Source organism: Grus americana, chromosome 26 (genome assembly GCF_028858705.1).
Source record: "Grus americana isolate bGruAme1 chromosome 26, bGruAme1.mat, whole genome shotgun sequence".
Taxonomy (NCBI): Eukaryota; Metazoa; Chordata; class Aves; order Gruiformes; family Gruidae; genus Grus; species Grus americana.
Window position 1 is genome coordinate 1,258,792 of NC_072877.1, and position 19,057 is coordinate 1,277,848.

At 41.8% G+C, this 19,057-nt stretch overlaps 1 protein-coding gene across 5 annotated transcripts in view; it reads left to right on the top strand.

Moving 5' to 3' along the window:
* Positions 1-19,057, top strand: part of LRRTM4 (leucine rich repeat transmembrane neuronal 4) — a 370,731-nt gene that overhangs the window by 133,357 nt on the left and 218,317 nt on the right. The window contains exons 1-3 of one of the 5 annotated variants that reach the window (XM_054804772.1): positions 6,116-6,357; positions 6,610-6,808; positions 8,866-10,412. In XM_054804772.1, coding sequence (XP_054660747.1) covers positions 6,805-6,808; positions 8,866-10,412 — 1,551 coding nt within the window. In that variant the 5' untranslated portion in view covers positions 6,116-6,357; positions 6,610-6,804. Of the gene's footprint in view, positions 1-6,109; positions 6,809-8,865; positions 10,462-19,057 lie in introns of those variants that run through there. The other 4 variants (XM_054804770.1, XM_054804774.1, XM_054804773.1 and 1 more) reach the window with 4 other exon arrangements.

Genomic DNA, 19,057 nt, shown 5'->3' on the forward strand with positions numbered 1-19,057 from the left:
ACTTGGTGAGCGCTGGCGGCACAGAGAGGAAGCATAAAGCGTGCACACATGCCTGAGCTTGAAAACTGGAACACCCTGTATTGTGGAGACAAGTAATGAGAAATCAGGGTGCTCATATGATGATCCCAGACTGCTCTGATACATGCTGCTCAAAAGCAGAGGCTTTGTTTCTTGGCTGTATTTAGAGATTAATTCTTTCAACAAATACGGTATTTTTAGAAGCTGTAGGAGTTTTCAAAGAAGGCTGCATAGACTCATAATTAAATAGATACAGTTGAGGGGTGGGGGTATTTTATTTAACTTAATTTCTTAGAGTTTACAGAAGCACAAATGCATCACTTACTACCTGATGGAGACTTGTTTGTCACTGAAAGAAGACAGAGGAGGACATTAAAAGCTGTATTTTCAGAGGTCCCATGTAGCAGTGTGCATAGCTGGAGGCAGAAGGAATTTAATTTTATTTGTTAAGACCTTTAGAAAATATGAATGTAAGGGCTTGCTTAAGTGGATCTTTCAGATTGTCCAGACTATGCCCCAGCACAGAAGGTGAAAGAGATTCTTTTTTACTTTTCTTTCTTTCTTTCTAGTCATGCCTACATAACTGTGACCAATATTTCCTTGTATGGAGGCAATATTTTCAATGACTGTTGAGGAAGAGAAAAATACATTGAAATACTGACAGAAGAGGAATCCATTGCCTAGTTTTTGGGAGATCAGTACACCGTCTAGCAATTTTAAACGCATATGTTCTGAAAGCAAAAGGAGAGGAAGGAGGGAGAATGAGCATGGGTAAAATCTCTGATAAGAGACAAAATGCCAATTCTAAGATTATTCTGTTGGCTACTGTAGATATAAAGGAGGTCCTAAAATGCAAAGGGTGCTGACTGATGGTGTAGCGTTAGGAGATCATCACCTCAAGTACTACGTTCTTGTTTAACTGCCTCCTCTTCCTGTACTGAACATTGTTGGCTCCGTGTTCTCGTCCTACCTTTTCTTGCTGGATTTCTGTTGCATTTTCCAGCATATCAACAGTCTTAAAAATCCTCCTTCCAGCTCCCTGGAACCTCCGGGACTGTTCTTATTGCTGGTGTGTCATGCCGTCAACGAAGGAATCGCTGTAGCACACGTGAGGGAATATACAGTCTGCTAGAAGCACAGCACAGGGCAGTAGTTTCCCTTTCTGTTGCAGCCAAATACAACAAAGAAGCCAAAGTTGTTTAATCTTGAGCTCATTGGCGCAGTTTCGTGTTCCATTTAGTTACCCTGTGTGTTTGCACGCGTGCGCATGTGTTATCTTTTTGGTAGGCAAGCTTTTCTTTTGTTTGTTGACAGTTGCAATGAGAGTTGATATTGTACCTATGATACCACTCATTGATTACCTTCTCACTGCTCAATCAATTCCTTGATGTGTTGTTATTTGGCAAACAGTGATGTGAATTTAAAAAAAAAAAGAAAAAAAAGAAAAAAGCTTTTGTAATCTTAGATGAAATTTATCTAGAGGACTACTATACAGGCAAAAGCCCATACATTTACCATGAAGATGCACTGATATGGCACGACAGTGCTGCGATCATGCTGTGAGGATGTTTCATCTAGCTAAAATTTTACAGCATGTAAGTCATTGTGATAATTCCTCTGAAAAGGAAGGATGTGAGCATGTACATCTGTGTAATTCCTTTGCTTTTCTGAAATCAGACCAATTACTAATGGTTCATGTTCTAGTTTCCTACTGTCTGGCAAGGACAGGCTTCTACCTACGCCAGAAAAACACAATCAGCGTTTTGTTTTCCACTTTGTCCAGTGCACTGCACACCCGGCTAACATGGAGGGTGGTCCAACTGTTGTGGTTGCAACTGTCTTTTCATTTCAGTCTCCCAAATGTTGACAGCAGTAGACATCTTGAGTATCTTTTGGTTATATCATGCTGCTAGGAAATTCTGATATATGATCCTGCAAACTATTTGTTAGAGGTATAAACTAAGGAATTGGCATTTGGATAGAAAAGCAGGGTTTGCGTTTGAAGAGGAGTTATGTTCTAGTTAATCTTAGGATATGAAATATCTGTATTGTTGGGCTGCCTGTTTATTTTTGGATTGGGTTTGCTAAGGCTGTTAGATGCTTTAAAAGCAATTAGAGCTGAGATTAGACATTTGTCACTAAGCAGATAAATTTATAAATAAAAATAGTTATTAGATGTCTGAGGAAAAAAATTAAATAAAACCTTAATTAAGTGAAGAGGAAATGCATCTTGGTAAAGATGATATGCCTGTGAGAATAATGCTTTGAAAATCAGAGCATCTAAACCCAGTATTTGGGCTAGTGTAGGGTCGAGCTTTTCCTGCCCCCTTGGATGAGATGCAGGATCACCGCAGCTGAGACCATCTGATTCTACGCTTTGAGTCGTATCAACATTTGTACTTATACTAAAGAGTGAAAACTCTTTAGTTAGAGGCTGTATCGGGGTTGTGTCTTTGGTTGTACCTTGGAGGATCTGTCGTACGCGTCGGCAGGTTACGATAGCACCTGATAAAAAAGGAGCTGTTGGGAGCGAAGGCTTATGTGCGACTGCTGTAAGGTTGAAGTTGGTCAGGGGAAGGCACTGATGCAGGGCTCACGCTGGATACAGACTCTGCCAAAGAGCTCTGACTCTTCAAACTGTTATTAAAAATTGGCTCTTCCATCCTTTGTGGGTTTCAAATAAAGGCCACTCATCTTTATGAAATGGATGTCACTGCAGAAATTATGGGTCTGTTGTGGGAATATTTTGGGGAGGATTCCTGTTTTATATTCTGTCTGGATGACCGTAACTGTTCTTTTTGTGTCTGAAACCTCTAAATCTATCCAAGAAGTCTAAATGATTTTGTAAAGCCTTGAAAATGCAATGTGAATGCAACCTAGTGGCTGAATAGATCAAGGGGAAATATAAAGTGCTGTTTGCTGCCTGAGTCATGAGCTTTGTAAACTTGGATCTGGCAATACTGGGGACAGGCCTGAGCACCCCTGAAGTTTGCTTATTTTTCTCATGTCTTTCTCACTAAGGAATATTTGGAACAGACTGTGCAGGAGCAGTGCAAACCTTAGAGGTCTCTGTAGGCAGAAAATAAGAAGTTGGCCACAGAGCAGTAGCTCGTTTCCTTCCAGCAGTAGTTCTACCACTGATGCTCCTAGGAGAAGTATGCAGGGCAGTACATCTCCAGTAACTGAACAGCTGGTACTACAGGAAAGCACAGACAAGTTCTTCTCTTCCCTATAGGTGTGTTGTGAGGGCTGTCGGTGCTGGTACATTGTGCAAAGTCAGTGTACTATGTAAATATTACTACTGTTAATTTTTAAGTATTTGTGCATGGAAACCAATTGGTAGGCTGAAAGGCTCAAGGCTAAAATTCCAAGCATACTTGACTCTGTGTGTGTGTATGTGTGCATATATATATTTGACATATACATATGTGTGTGAAATAATCACAACTGTTAGTATCGATCAAAAACCTCATTAGACATGTACAGATCCTTTGTCCTGGAAGAGAAACTATAGATCCCATGACATAAACATATTAGTAAGGATAATGTATCTGGGTAACTCTTGGTCGGGTGGCAGGAAACTTTGCCGGTTGGATGAGGATCAACTGAGCACTTAGAACATTTCAGGTTTCTCCCAGCTGTGTGCGGAGATCTTGTGCCTCTTGCTGCTCAGAGAAAGGGAACAAAACCCCAAACAGGCATTTTCAGCCTCCTTTCCTCTATGAGGTTTTTAGCTTTTAAAGTCACTTATTTAGACTGATTAAAACTTTCCCATTTCTTCCTCTTTGGCAAATGTTCAAATGGTTTTCTATTTTATAAGAAAATGAAAAAAAAAAACCCCAAAACCAAAAGAGGGGTGGGATGTGGCATTGGTGCTGTTGGGCGAAAGCTCGCTTGGGTTTAGCTCTGGTATGAAAGTTTTCTGGTTTGGAGTTTTTGAAATTTTCCATTGCAGTATCCCAGGATTTTTATGAAAACAAAATTATTTAAAACTTTTTGTAAAAATTTGGGGGTTTTGAGTCTCAGTAGGTATATGGCAGCAGAACAGCTCATGACAATGCTGCTTCAGCTCTTGTAGAATCAAAGGATCCAGGAAAAGACATCCCCTGAAAATCGGTACAGGTTCTTTAGGCATCACTCTCCCCAGTTCACTCTCAGATCTGGCAGAGTTTCAAATGGACTCTTCCTGGAGAATTATCAATACAAGGTATAATAACTGCACACTTTAGCTTTTACCTTTATTGGGAAATTATATCATGAATAAATATGAATGTTAGCTAAAATGATACTGACTGTAATGCAGATGTAGTTAATAGAGATATGGAAAAAAAGTACTTTTAACATCATTATGATAATTAAGTTCTGAATTTTGTTAGAGGGAGGCGTGTGTATTGCTGACCAATTCAGCATAAAAATAATGATTAATTATGATATTTTTCTTAGGGAAATCAATCTCTAATCTGTAGATAGCAAGTGAATTCTCATAATGGGACAAACCAATCCAGGTTTTTTAGTCAGAAGCTTTGCGATGTTGCAGTCTGGATGCAGATATAGGGGACGAAAGGCTGGCTTCTATGGATTCTTTTGTGGATTTCTTTTTTTTTTTAAATGCAGTTGAACTACTTTGCCCATTCTGTGTCCCAACCTTTTTGCTCCGATGGAGATCCTGCAGGGGACTAGGCACTGGGGCTGGGTGACTTCATTTGGAATGGATTGCAGGGGCAAGCAATGGTCTTTTTATCTGAGCCAGGAATAAGGAACTAAAATTAAAAAGCTCAGAATCTGGCCTTGAGTTTCATGTAATTTTCATTTTTGTTATAGAGTGAAATGATGAGTAGTAGTACACAGAAACCTCAGGAGAGAGGATGGGCTGTAAAATGCTGAGCAGGATGCTCTGTAGTCAAGATAAATATTTTTAAAATATTTAAAAAAAATAAATAACACATAATGGTTAGCTCATGACAGACTTTTCATAAAGTACTTCCACCATTTTGGCATGTAAACTCAAAATTTGGACAGGGAATTGTTTTCAAAATAACTGATGTCTGTGTAGCACAGGGAGAGGAGGGAGCAGCTGGGCAGGCAGCACAAACAGATAAGCTTTTAGGTTAAAAATGTTAGGGAACAGTGCAGTGCTGCCCTCTGAGAAGCCTGAGTTTGCTCTGAAACCAAAAATAGTACATGTGTGTTTGTGTGGGGCTCTGCTGAGGCTTATATTCTCTGCTGCTTCTGGTTAATAGGGCTAACCAGAACTAACTCGACGGAGCTCTGTGTGGTACTGCACTTGCTCCAAATCCCTTGGACATCTTTCTGCTGAACTGGGTGAGAATTAATTCAAGCCCTAGTAAGCTAGCCAGACAAATAGCAGGAGGCGAAATGGTGTGGAGGTGCCATACCCTAGATCGCATCGCAAGGTCTGTGGCCCAAGTCTGCTGAGGTCCAGAGCAGCACGCTTTGCTGCGAGAGGTCACCGCTTGTGAATGGGGGAGAGCTGGGGGAGAAGAGGAGTTGGAGGAAGAAAGGTGTCACTGATTCTGCAGCTTTGGTTCTGCATTGTTTAGCAAACTCAGTATTTTTCTGACTGAAAGGCACTTTGACTAAAAAAGGAAAACCAAGCTGATTTCAGTATGTTTACGTTTGGATTTGATGCATGCAATTAAATGCCTTTTGTGTGGATTAGTTTGTACATTGTCTGCCCCTCCCAACCCTTTAATGTGACTTTCAAGCTGCCAACTTTCCTGTTCTCACCTTGTGAATACGGGGAAAACAAAAACAGTAGAATTTGCCCAAGAAAAATACACAGGTCAGGTGGATTAGAAAGAGATCAGGTTGCCAAATTCCCCGGGGAACGAGTGTTTTATTTAGCGTTTTACAGTGTCTGCCAGAAAATACACAGTATAAACATGCAGTAATCTAGGGAAGGCAGAGGGGTCTGGGGAGGGACGATGGTGGGCAAGGCAATACTGTGTCTTTAATTTTCTTTTCCGAAGGAAGAAAGTCTGCATAGCAATGACAGGATCACTTGTTCAAGCCTTTAATGTGTGATCTGTTTTCTCCAGTGGAGGGCACTCAGTGTATCACAAACTAGAACATTAGCACCAACAAGCTCCAAAGCATCATCACTCTCTGGAAAGCCTTCTGAATTAGACAAGAGCTGCCTCTCAGCACAGCTACAAAACACTTTAAACCTGACCAGCTAAATGGATAAACCTATCCTGCATAGCTTTTAAACTGGGGTCTGGCACAGCGCAGGAGGCCTGCCTGCTTCAGGAACTGGGAAGCCGAGGATGGATTGCTGTGTCTGGGAATGGCAAAAGGCAGCAGAATGAGAAATGCTAGGTACCGGCAAAGATTTTTATTTCTCCCAGAGAAGTTGGTTTACCTTCGTGGTCTGCTATAGCTTTTACTTGCTGATTGCCACTTAACGCTGATGGTTCTCTGATGACTTACACAACGGCTCTCAGAGCTTAGAGTCCCTCCCTACCCCCCCCCACACTCCCCCCCCCATCCTTCGTCCTGTCTTCCCCACCCCCAACCCCTTCCCTATCCTTTCCCTTCCTCATCCCCAAAATTCTTGCTTGTCCTCTCTAGGGAACTTTGTGGGGGTTACTGGCATGCACGCTGGATGGCGGTGATGTGAGTGGCAGCCGTGCTGTGACATGAAGATTCTGATGGTTTAAGGAAAAGAGACCAGTTTTAAAAAGAGAGAGAGGCAAAGCAGAAAAGGGAAGAGAGAAGAAAACAGCTGGAGAAAGGAAAAGGAGGACATTTATTGATGACAAAAGGATGGGTAAGTGAACTTTTCTTGTTTGTTTGTTAGCACAGCTTCAGCTGTATGGTATATTTTTCAGTTGGATTATTAGCTGTTCGAGAGGGGGAAACAGTCGAAACAGCGGCAGTGCATTCCTCTGCCAGGTGACTCACTGTACTTGCTATTGTATTTTTAGATCATGTATTCCCCCCCACACACACATACACACCTTTCCTCCTGCAGTGGTTTTATATGTAATTAATCTGTAAATGCATGCTCTGAGTTAAGGACTGTAGAGAGTACGTTCGCTGTCTGTACATCCCACCCACACACCTGCAGACGTATAGATAAGTACATGTATGCATGAGGCATGCTCACACAACATTTCTTCTGGCTTTATATTCCTATTCGATGAGGCTGTAGTGGTATTATTCAGGCTGTCAGAAGGGACTGTTAACACTTTGCAGTATGTGGGAAGCAAAGGGGAGGGGGTGATCTTGTTGTATAGGTGGTTTTGGAAAGGCTTGCTTGGTCTTTGAAAAGATACCCCTAATATTGCTGCTCGATTTCCAGCAGTCATTTGCCAGTCTTATTTTTTCAAGTGTGACAGGTTTATTTCCCTCCTTCCTTCCCCCCAAGTCTGGAACAGCCAGAACATATTTCTAGCTGGCTGCTGCTGGCACATAGGCAGTAGCAAAAGATGAGGATTTAAATTAAAAATCTAACCATAAAGTGAAAGGCAGAGACCCGTAGTCGGGCATTTTAGATTAGGAATTATTTTGCAGATTGCCCCTTGGTTTATAATTGGATTAAATAACTGCAGCACAGGGTTGGTTTTGTGTCTGTGACAAATAATAAAGTAATTATTTATCAAGGAGATACCAGCCCTTAAAATACTTTCTGTTGGAAGAATGCATTTTAATTCTTAGCAAGATTGCAACTCTGGACAGAGGCACCAGTCCTAAAATTATGACAGGCTAAGGAAAGCGTGCGTATATATGTTGGATTTTCTGACAGTCCCTCCACCCCCTTTCATAATTATTCAAAGAATGTGGAAAATGTGACTGTCCTCACGTAACAGCATTGCTACTATATGGTAAAATTGACATCTCAAATGCAAAATCTTAAAATCAAGAGAGCTCTGGAAGAGAGAGGGTAGCTGAAATAGAAATATACCCCTTTAAACTTTCTGTTTTGCTGCCTCTAAGGCAGTGTTTATATATAGGTATTTGTGGGTATATTTTCACAGAGTATTATAATGTACCTACAAAATAATAAATGCTTAGGTATTCACAGCTATGTGTAGATAACTTTAAATTAATATGCCTTAAGACTATGATTCATTTTAAAGAAATAAGTCTTCTACCATTATCTTAGTACTGGGGTCCCATACCAGCATTATATGGTATACTTCTTGATATGGTTGAACTTTCTGTGCATCTATTTATATATTTTAGGTACATAAAAATAATGAGTAAACCTACTCTTAAATCACTCAGTGCAAAAAGTAAAGCCTTTATTTACTGTTTAATTTTACAATAAATACACATTTTTAAGGTGGATCAAACTTTATGATAAGTAGATTTCTCACTTTTTGCAGTAATTTTGGAGGAATTGGACTTGCAATTGCTTCTATTAGGGAACACGTTTAGCAGGACGTAAATACCAGAAGCTTTGGCTCATTTCCTTTCCAGCACTATGGAGCATTCAGCACAGTGACTTGACAAATATGTTTATTGTTAAAACCTCAGCATCTAGTGATAAGGATATACCAGCTACATTGAGAGATGATGTACAGGAGAAAAGCGAATAGAGAAGAGGCTCTTGGCCCTTCTAAGGGATTGTAAATCACACAAAAGTAATTGAATAACAAGTGTAGTGCTGGTGATGGCGCGGGTAGGAGAGAGGGCAAGCCAGAAACTCAAAGGAACAGGCATTTACACAACAAAAAGTGCAAAACAGGAGGCAAACAGGTTGTCTTCAAAATCCACTGCTTCACTAATGCTTTATTAGAAACCCCTCTGACGTTGGTAATCTGTTGGCGATTTATTGTAATAGCTTTACAATGCACATTTGTTTTCTTTTTAATATTGTAGGTTTCCATTTAATTAAGCAGCTGAGAGGCATGAGTGTGGTGTTAGTGCTACTTCCTATGGTGCTGTTTGTTGTGCTTGCGGGGGCTCAGCGAGCTTGCCCCAAGAACTGCAGATGCGATGGCAAGATTGTGTACTGCGAATCTCATGCATTCAGAGACATCCCTCAGAATATTTCTGGCGGGTCTCAAGGCTTATCGTTACGGTACAACAGCATTCAGAAGCTTAAATCAAATCAGTTTGCGGGCCTGAATCAGCTCATATGGCTTTATCTTGACCATAATTACATCAGCTCCGTGGATGAGGATGCATTTCAGGGGATCCGCAGGCTGAAGGAATTAATTCTAAGCTCCAACAAAATTACCCATCTGCACAACAAAACATTTCACCCAGTCCCCAACCTCCGCAATCTGGACCTCTCTTACAACAAGTTGCAGGTGTTGCAGTCTGAGCAGTTCAAGGGCCTTCGTAAACTCTTGATCTTGCATTTGCGCTCTAACTCGCTGAAAACTGTGCCGATCCGAGTTTTCCAAGACTGCCGAAACCTTGACTTTCTGGATTTGGGCTACAACCGCCTGCGGAGCTTATCCCGTAATGCTTTCGCTGGCCTTTTGAAGCTGACAGAGCTCCACTTGGAGCACAACCAGTTTTCTAAGATCAATTTTGCCCACTTTCCACGCCTCTTCAACCTTCGCTCGATTTATTTGCAGTGGAATAGGATCCGGTCTATTAGCCAAGGGTTAACGTGGACTTGGAGTTCCTTGCACAACTTGGATTTATCAGGAAATGACATTACAGGGATAGAGCCTGGGACCTTCCAGTGCCTCCCCAACCTGCAAAAGCTGAACCTGGATTCCAACAAACTCACCAACATCTCTCAGGAGACCATCAATACGTGGATCTCGCTCATCTCCATCACTCTGTCCGGAAATATGTGGGAATGTACTCGAAGCATTTGCCCTCTGTTTACTTGGCTTAAGAATTTCAAGGGAAATAAAGAAAGCACTATGATATGTGCAGGCCCTAAACATATCCAGGGTGAAAAAGTGAGCGATGCTGTGGAAACATATGATATCTGTGCTGAAATCCAGGTAGTGGTTACTGAAAGGTCCTACCAGGCACCCAAAACCCCCCCGAGACCTGTCTTCATTCCTAAACCTACCATTTCCAAACTTGAAAGCAATCAGCCAACGTCTGTTATGCCAAGCCCTTCTGCAGACCTCCCAACACCTGGAGTGGAACCAGAGTATGAGCACGTTTCCTTTCACAAAATCATCGCTGGGAGCGTGGCCCTCTTTCTTTCCGTGGCCATGATTTTGTTGGTTATCTACGTGTCGTGGAAGCGCTATCCAGCCAGCATGAAACAGCTCCAGCAGCATTCTCTCATGAAGAGGCGCAGGAAAAAGGCCCGAGAGTCTGAAAGGCAAATGAACTCCCCTTTACAGGAGTATTACGTGGACTACAAGCCAACAAACTCTGAGACCATGGATGTATCGGTTAATGGATCTGGGCCCTGCACGTATACCATCTCTGGCTCCAGGGAATGCGAGGTATGAACCATGATCCTCCTAAAACCATTTCAGCTGCTGGGAAGGAGAGGTAAATGTTTGAAGCTCTTGAGGTGTCTCTAAACACTAGAAAGATTGATGAGATATTTTGTTTTGCTTTTGGGTTTGCTCAGTATGAAAGGTTATCTCATTAAGTAACAACAGTCAGGGAAGTGATGGTGATTATTTTGAATAATTCAGACTTATAAAAAAAAAGTAGATGAAGTAAATGACCATGATAAAGGTATCTGGAGTGTTATTCTCCTCCTATTTGCACCCAGTTCGTTAGCAGTGGCTACAGGAGAGTCCGATTTTTAATGTATTGGTAGAAACAGAGGAGTTTAAAAACCCTTTCTGTTTTAAAAATACAGATGGAAACCTCTTTACTCCAGACCCCACATAAAATCTTGAGGGGTTGATGGCCTATTTAAAGATAATGCCAAAGATTTTCGGCATTTTCTGTCTGGTTCTCAACTAAACCAGGGGACAACAGGACTGCAGTACAACATTAGAGTTAGGCACTTAGTGTTTTCCTGGAGAAGCAGGAACATACAAGCTGCTTTACTAGCACATTTGCAAGTGTCTGGGTGGGGAGAGGGGGATTCTTGGAGGTTTTTAGTTTCAATCTAGTGATCGGTGAAGGCTTAGCTTGAGAAACAATTCTACTGGAGTTATTAATAGTTTCACGCGCTTAAGGCCATGTTACGATTTTGACTCAGCAACATGGGAAATACAAATAGGAAAGGCTCTCAGCGCTTCTTTTGTCTGTTGTTCAGCTTTGGCAAGAAACCATCGCATTTTTTCATTGCTGCATTGTCAATGACTCTGTTAATGTGTAAGAATTTACTTGTGAATGCCATTGCTTGTTTATACCTGGTAAGGAGGATTTGCGCAATTACATTTCAGTACTTGTTTATTAATCCTGCACGTGATGTGGTATTAGGGGACTGTGACTGATTTTGCTTCCTTGGTTGCGGACATCCTCCCTGAGAGTGCATAAAGTGCCTGCTGAAATTTATTCCTATCCATTTATGCAAATTGGGTTTGACTATGGTAGATTTTGACCAGCCAGGTAGTATGAAGCGTGTGTTAAAGATGAGCAGTGCTGAGCAGGCTGCAGTTCCAGGATCCTGATTTTTTAAAAAGTGGGTATTTTTACTTTCTGACAATAGGGCATCTTTAAGATCTTTCGTATTTGGCACTTGAAATACCTAGCTGATTTTGGACCACGGAGCTAAGAGGAAGGGAGAAAAAATGTGTATGTTTTGGGGTTGCTTTCTCTGGAGCAGTGTTGTCTTCAAAAAAGAAAACCGCCTGTCATAGCCTTGTCATTTCTACCAGTATCATGCAAATGAAGGTGTGGGGGGGGGTTTCCTGTTTAGCAGCACAAGTAGAAAGTAAGTGATGCTAACGGAGTTATTTCGAATTTTCACTGGCTGTCACAAGGAGCATTAATTTGACCTGAAAGGCTGTCTCCTTTTCATGCTCAAGTTTAACACCGCTGAAGTTTCATTAGCTTGAATAAAATGCTGTTTAATTTACACCAAGGTGATATGGAAGACAGCTGAATCTGCACGCCATAACTGAAAGTCCATGTAATAAAACCATAATCTGTTACAGAATTTGGATCATGATCATAGTGCACAGAAGATGGGGACTATGTGGTGGTGCTTGGGAGACTGACATTCAGATAATTTGGATTATGGCAGATAAATAAAAAGTTGAAGAGTCCTACCAGGTCTAGTAACAGAAGGTCAATGTGGCATCATTTCTTCAAGTTCATGCTGATTGTTACACACAGCGTTAAACACAAGGGGACCCCAGTTCGCCTGGTTTCCAGGTGCTATTGCAGTACCAGAACAGTTTTATCCTGCTACTCTGTTCAGGTTAGGTTAAGCTGGTGCACAACTTTGCAGCACTCGAGCTGTTTATCACGTTGTCTGTGGGATTCTTGGTTACGGTGAAAATCAGTAGGACTGTACTGAACATGATACCGCTGTCCTAGGCTGTGACTGGTAGAAAGTCCACTCCGTATGTGCGTGGTGATTTAGTATCCGTTGGCTGTTAGTACAGAAGACTTCAGGAGGCAGAAAACAGCACATCGTTGAAGGCACATGTAGCAACCATAAGCCCCCACTGAAATACCATCTTCAGCTTGGATTTAACATTCTTCGTCTCCATAGCTACAAGGTTCCACTTGTAAAAGGATAGATATGCACTGTACAGTACTTAAAAATAAGAGGGGAAAAAAAAAATCCTTGTAGTGTCTTTAACAGTGGAAAGGTTTTATGTTTTTGGGGAAAAAAAATGGAACATCTCATTATTTACTAATTTACCCACATGTACATACTTGTGGGAAAAGTATTATTTTGTACAAGTGAGAGCTCAGGCCCATCCTCCTGTCCGGCTGACTTGCTCATTCACCCTGCTCAGGCTGAGTGTTCTCCCACAAAAGGACCACTTAGGGGGGAGAAGGGTGTCTGGGATCAAACTGAAGGCAGGTGGGTTTTCAGAACTCATTGCTTACAAGTTTATTGATTTCACTCTTTCAAGTATTGTTTTTCAAATGATTGTCTGCTTTCACATGTCTACCCCTGCACACACCTGTGAGCAGCTAAGGTGTCCAAAAATTGTATCTTTCAGGAAAGAAAGAATGGCTTAGTTCCATTGTAACCTGGGAAAGATGCCTGACCATGCTCTGTTGCTGGTGGTCGGGTGATAATGAATGGTTTCTGAGTGTGGCCTGAGGTCCTATGCACACGCCTATTCCGTTCACAGCGACGATTTTGGTTTTAGAACTATCCAGCTCATCTCATCCATAAACCACTTCTTTTCCATGGCAGAACGGGCCTCGAAATAACATGCTTAGGTATTTATGCAGGTTCTTTTTCTTCGGAGCAGCTACGCACGTGAGCAGGGGCGGTGGTTGTTGTTGGTTTAAGTTCAGTGAGCTTTCTAGCACGTAGCACAGCAACACAGGCGTAGGAGAGCTGCCCCGCTCTGGGTCCTTAGACGGCAGGTAGGGAGTTGCAGGCACCGTTTGTATGGCTGCTTTTTCACGTCCATGCTTTGCGATTTATTTCTTGTACTACAGAAAAGAGAGCCAAAGTCAGGCTTGCTGTAAATGGGAGCAACTCTCTTGGCATCAGTGGGATTATAATCACTGACACCTGGCCTACGGTATTCTATTTAGTCTATTGGCAAGGGTTTCTAAAATAACTGGATGCCTACGATTTTGGCTCTCACCAGCCAGTTAGCAGACTGCTGCTATCTCATTTTGGTATTTGCTTTGCTTTGTGCATGTGCATCTTATTCCCTCTCTCTTTCATATTTATTTGTACATTTGTTGAAGGGCTGGGAGCCATAAAAAGCGGTTTCATAAACCAAGCTATAACATTATGTATTTCGTATGTATCACACACAAAATAGCTGTATATAGCACACTATGAAGGTATATGGGGAGAAGGAACATTGCTACAAAAACCCTTCCTTCTTTCTGCTGGAAGGTTATTCATCTCCTGTTTCTCAGGCTGGCAGTTACAAAGCAAACAACCAACCAACCAAGTGAACATCTTTTCTGTGTTAGCTGAGCACAGTTGATGTGAAGCCCTTTGAGAGACGATTGACACAGACCCTGTGAGGTTACTTTTTACACTTTCGCTTCTCAATGTTTAACCGTACCCCGGCGCTTGACAAACCAACCCACCTGTTCACATCCAAGTACATGTCTGCTGTGATGCTCTTGTGTTTTTTCCATTGGAGCGAAAAGCAGGGCAGTTGTCACTTGTATTCATACATGCGAAATCAGTCACACAAAATTATGTTCACTTTGAATTCTGCTTCCGCCCCTCTTGCCAGTGGGAAGAAATAGATTGATAAAGGAATGCAACATACGCAGGCTTTGGTGGGCTGCTGTTCACCTCCTTTTGAGCCTAATTTAAAAGGAAATGTTGACATGCCACTGTTTATTATTTATTTATTAAACACCATTACTGTGTTGTTTTGAACAAGATGCAAAAAAGGAAGAAAACGGAATAGTCTCCATGGCTCGGATACCGTTTAGTCCAAGGTTCCAGTTCTGCAAGGGTGTTCATGGTTCTGTAACTCAACTTTGTAAGGGTTACCCAGGGGCTAAGCTTGAGCTTACGGGGCATTGGGACCTCATGAGAGAAATCACTCAATGATTTGGCAGAATTTTTGTCTTTTTTTTAAAAGCAGTGATCATATTTCCTTTGGTCATCAGCCTTACTTTTTTGTAAGGAATGCTTAGCAAGGACTTCATGGCTGAGGTGCAAGTTCCTCGTAGCTTGGAGGAATGCAAAAGGAAGGCGATTCCACAGGGAGTGCATTACAAAGAGAAGAATGTGGGAGGTGATGAGTGAGGAGTATGGGAAGCAGTAATTGCTACTACTGTTGTCACTTCAGAGCCGAAGCAGTGGGGTTGCCTTTCCAGTGACCCTGTTTTGGAACACTGTAGGATGGGCATTATTAACTTAGCTTTCTCATATCCTGTGCTATGGCTCCTCCTCTGCCTCTCTTTCTCCACCTCTCTGTGATTGTAGATGGACCTTACATTCCCAAGTTGTAAACCAAAGGGTGAATCAATCTAATGAAACTGTCATAAGCTCTGTGTTTGTATTGGGAGAGTAAGCAAAGGCTAAGCTGATAGCGCTTTTCCTCAGTGCACTATATCTGAAAGAAATACATCAGAAGTGGCTCAGAGGTGAAATCTTTTGGGCACAGGGCCAGTGAGAGGTCTGAGGAGAAGGTAAATTTTTGAAATGTCTTCAGGATTAGGACCAAAGGTAAAAATTTGTGTTTGTCACCATTCGGAAGCTTCATTAGCATTGCATCCTTGTTATTGCAAGTATAATGCCAGTATACAGAAAGTTGTGCTCTAGCAGTACTAGTGATTTAGCAATAAATGCACAGGGGTGAATTTTCTGGGGCTCAGCACTTACATAGTGTGAGGTTTCCCAAAGATATTACTCAAATGACTGGCCGCATTTCCGGAAGAAGTCAGCCAGCTGTGCATCAGCAGCAATTGAGACACTGGTGGTAAATTTGCGAAGGGAGCTGCAGAAGGATGCTGAACACTTCTGAAAGTCTTACTCAGTCTTTATTCAGGTGCCTGGGTGGGAGATTAGCTTGTCTGAACTTTGGTCTTGCAATACAGGTGCTGAGACCTTGAAAGTGGTTTGCTCTGAGATAATGCAGATAATCAGTGGTAAAGGAAGAAGCTGAACCCACATCTCCCAGATGTTCCCTGAGGCGTGGGAACTTTCTTAACCATATTTCAGGCATTACCTTGGCTCCACTAGGTCTCATCCAGAGCCTGACATCATTCTCATCACCTCTTTTTCTACTTCCCCTAATTTTGCCACTTTCTAGAAACTTCATGGTTTGAGTCAGGCACAGTGAGGGCTGCTCAAATGGAGAGGATGCTGCATTCTAAAAGCTTTGTAGAAGGAAAAAAAAAAATGCGTGTATTCCTATTATAATCGTTGCTCAGGCCCTGTGAAGGATTCCTCTGTTGCTGGGATTGTGGCAGATGCAGTTTGCCCTCTCCGTCTGTCTTTTCCTTTCTCTCACCCCTTCTTCTGCTCTTGCTCAAACTCTGTGATGTGCTGCCAGTATTTTAAGGAGGAGAAAAAAAAATCAATTTTAGTCCATTATGTAGCTCATGCCAGGAGGGAGAACGCTAACAGAAATAGTGAAGAAATCTGTTGAACCTATTCATTTGTGGGGTTTTTTTCTTTTCTTTTAAACACGTACCAAAAAATAAAAAACTCCACAGTCTAAAAGGGGCAAGCAATCTTATTAGTAAGTATCCCGCTGCTGGCAATGTTTCTCAAACTCTCCTCCAGAATAATAGAGTTGACCTGATTCTTGATGTTAAGACCATTACCTAAACTACACGGGCTGTGAGAGCACACAGCTGTCTGGTCGGGGTGCTGGAAATAACACGTACCGAGTTGTGTATACGCTGGTTTACTCTGCTTCTTGACAGCGATGCTCCTGGACACATACTCCTTTTGGCAGACAAGCTGCCCCTGCTAGAAGAGACCTGAACGTTTCAAAGCCTTTGGGACTACGGTTCGGGTCTCAGCTGTGCAGGCATGTTACTTCCATCGAGATGGTCTCTATGGTTCTGTTCAGGAGATGGCATACTTTTCTAGCAGGAGCTGCCTGCCGTACCGGCGGGTGCAGCCCTCCATCATGCCAGCCACGCTGTAAACGTTTTGACACGAAAAATTCCTGTGTGATTTGTGTTTATAGCACTACTCACATCCTGGTATTTGGTCATTTCAAGCCAGGTATTTTAGGACTGAACACAGATGGGCTGCAGCAGTAAACATTTTTGACACTAATCAGCTTTTATCACATCTGCCTGTTGTGCAGCCAAATAAGCTTAGATTGCTTGTGGATCTCTCCATCCACACAAAAAGATGACTGGATCAATTCTGAGGGATTTCCTGGGACTCGTTGTCTCTGTTCCTAGCTGCAAAATTCCAGCTTTGTTAGAAGCCAGAGTATGCACCGAAGGGATGCTGTAAGAGGGCGTTACTTTATGGGAATATTGGCTTCTTGACCTAGTGAATTTGTTTTGTCTTTGCCTTTTTAAGTCACAAGGAAATAGAAAGCTCTTCCTGGTGGACAGATCGTCATACTGTTGTCGTGGGCACTTGGATGGGAATTGTTCCTCCTGCGGGGATGGGGAAGGCAAGCAAGGGCAGCACATGCTGATCGTCTCAAATCTCTCATCATCCAGAGTATATTCTACCTACAGCAAAGTCTCCACTGTTGTTTCTTCGTTCAAATATAGATTGATAGATGCAAGCCATTTTTAAAATTATTATTGTGGTTCTTTAGATACCTTTAAATGTAATTGGCTTGACTAGAAGTTGTTCATGGATACTAGCAAGCCAGAGAGTCTTTCCTAAAAGCTCTGTGGTCCAAGGCTGTGTCTGTCGTACAGAAAATGACAGGACTTTGTGAGGATGCTTCAACTTCTCTTCGTTGTTTCCTACCCTTTGGGTGACAAAAAAAAGCAAGGACTTTTTTTTGTGTAGTACTTTTTATCTGAAGTTCTTGAAACTCATCAGATAAGTAACATTATCCTAATTTTTACTTCCTGTAGCATGTAGATCATGATCATAGCAAAGAGCTGTTGCATAGGAAGGTTCCATTTTTTTCCCCGTTCTTTCAGCATCACCGTATTACTCAGTTTCCTCAGAAATACACAACAATAAAAAGAAAAATAATATTTCTGGGTTTAGCCTATGGGGAAAACTAGCGTGATCAGTTTGTTTATGATCACAGGTGGACCACCGATGATGTGTGCTTCCATGGGTATGTGAAGGTTTATGTGAAGGTTTATGTGAAGGCCTAAATGGGGAAGATTGACCTTAATCTTGATTTTGATACTGAATTTTGTAAGTTCTTTTGTCATATAAAAGTACTTAGTATTTTCTGTCTGAACATTTCAACTGCACTATGAAAGTGCTATATCAGGAGAAAAATTAGATGGTTGTTAAATCACTTTGTATGAAATGTATTGTGGGAACATGGCACGTCCTTCATCGCAACAGGCAGAGCTTAGTTATTATGCAGTGTACAAAGATCTTTTGATACATTCAGCATTGGGTGTGTGCACAATGCTCCCAACTGCATACTGGTATAAATATACATTGTAGGAAAAGCAATCTCAATCTCCAGTTTTTAACAGACAGTGAAAGAACCAGTTTTAAAGAAGGAGGTTCATTATTTTTTTTCTATGTAAACTCTGGTCAAGATATTTTTTCTTGCGTGGAAGAAGTAGGCTTTTCTTGTATGTTACTTGTATTTTAATCCAATTAAGAAGCAGGCAATAGAAAGCGAAAGAAGGTAAGCTCAATGTAATGGTAGTATTACTACTATGACTCTTTGTGTTTGGGTAGCAGCTGACAACTCCCAAGTTTAATCACTGTAGGAAAATATCGAAGGAATGATTTTGTGGCTGGGAGAGCAGGACACAGCGGGTAATCTAAAAATCTAAACAGGTAGGGCACAGAAAGGGAAATGGAGACGTGGAGAGGATTTACTGGCAGGAGATGAGTTGGCCAGTGAGTACTGCAATCCAGGGTTTAGGAAATCTTTGACAACATTCTGGTTTTTTGATGACTCCAACTCTGTCTTGTGCAGTGAAAAGGCCATCCCATGTTCTGTGATTGCACTGTGCACACATTAAAACTCATTCCTGGGCATCAGGCCAGGGAAAGACCTGTTTGGCACTGAGCACGAGCTTCGAGTTCTCCATGGCAAGGTCAGTCTCTCTCTTAGTGCTTTGCACTCTCGTACACCCTAACTCAACTTTTTTTCTAGACTTTTCCACTGCATAGAGTGTCTTTGATGAATAGACTTGAGTTGTGTGTTTTCACTCATTTTCAAACTCAGTTCTCATTAAAAATCAGCTTCTCCGTCTGTGTGATGGCCTCTGAAACCCCAGATGATTCTTCACTGCTCTCATCTTTCGCTAACACATCCATTTGGATTATCTTTGTGCCGTGATGGATGCTTTAAAAGGAACCAACAAGGCCATCAAATTCTTGCCCTGATTCAACTAGCATTTGTTAATGTTCTAAATCATCTTGGGCCTGAAATGTGCT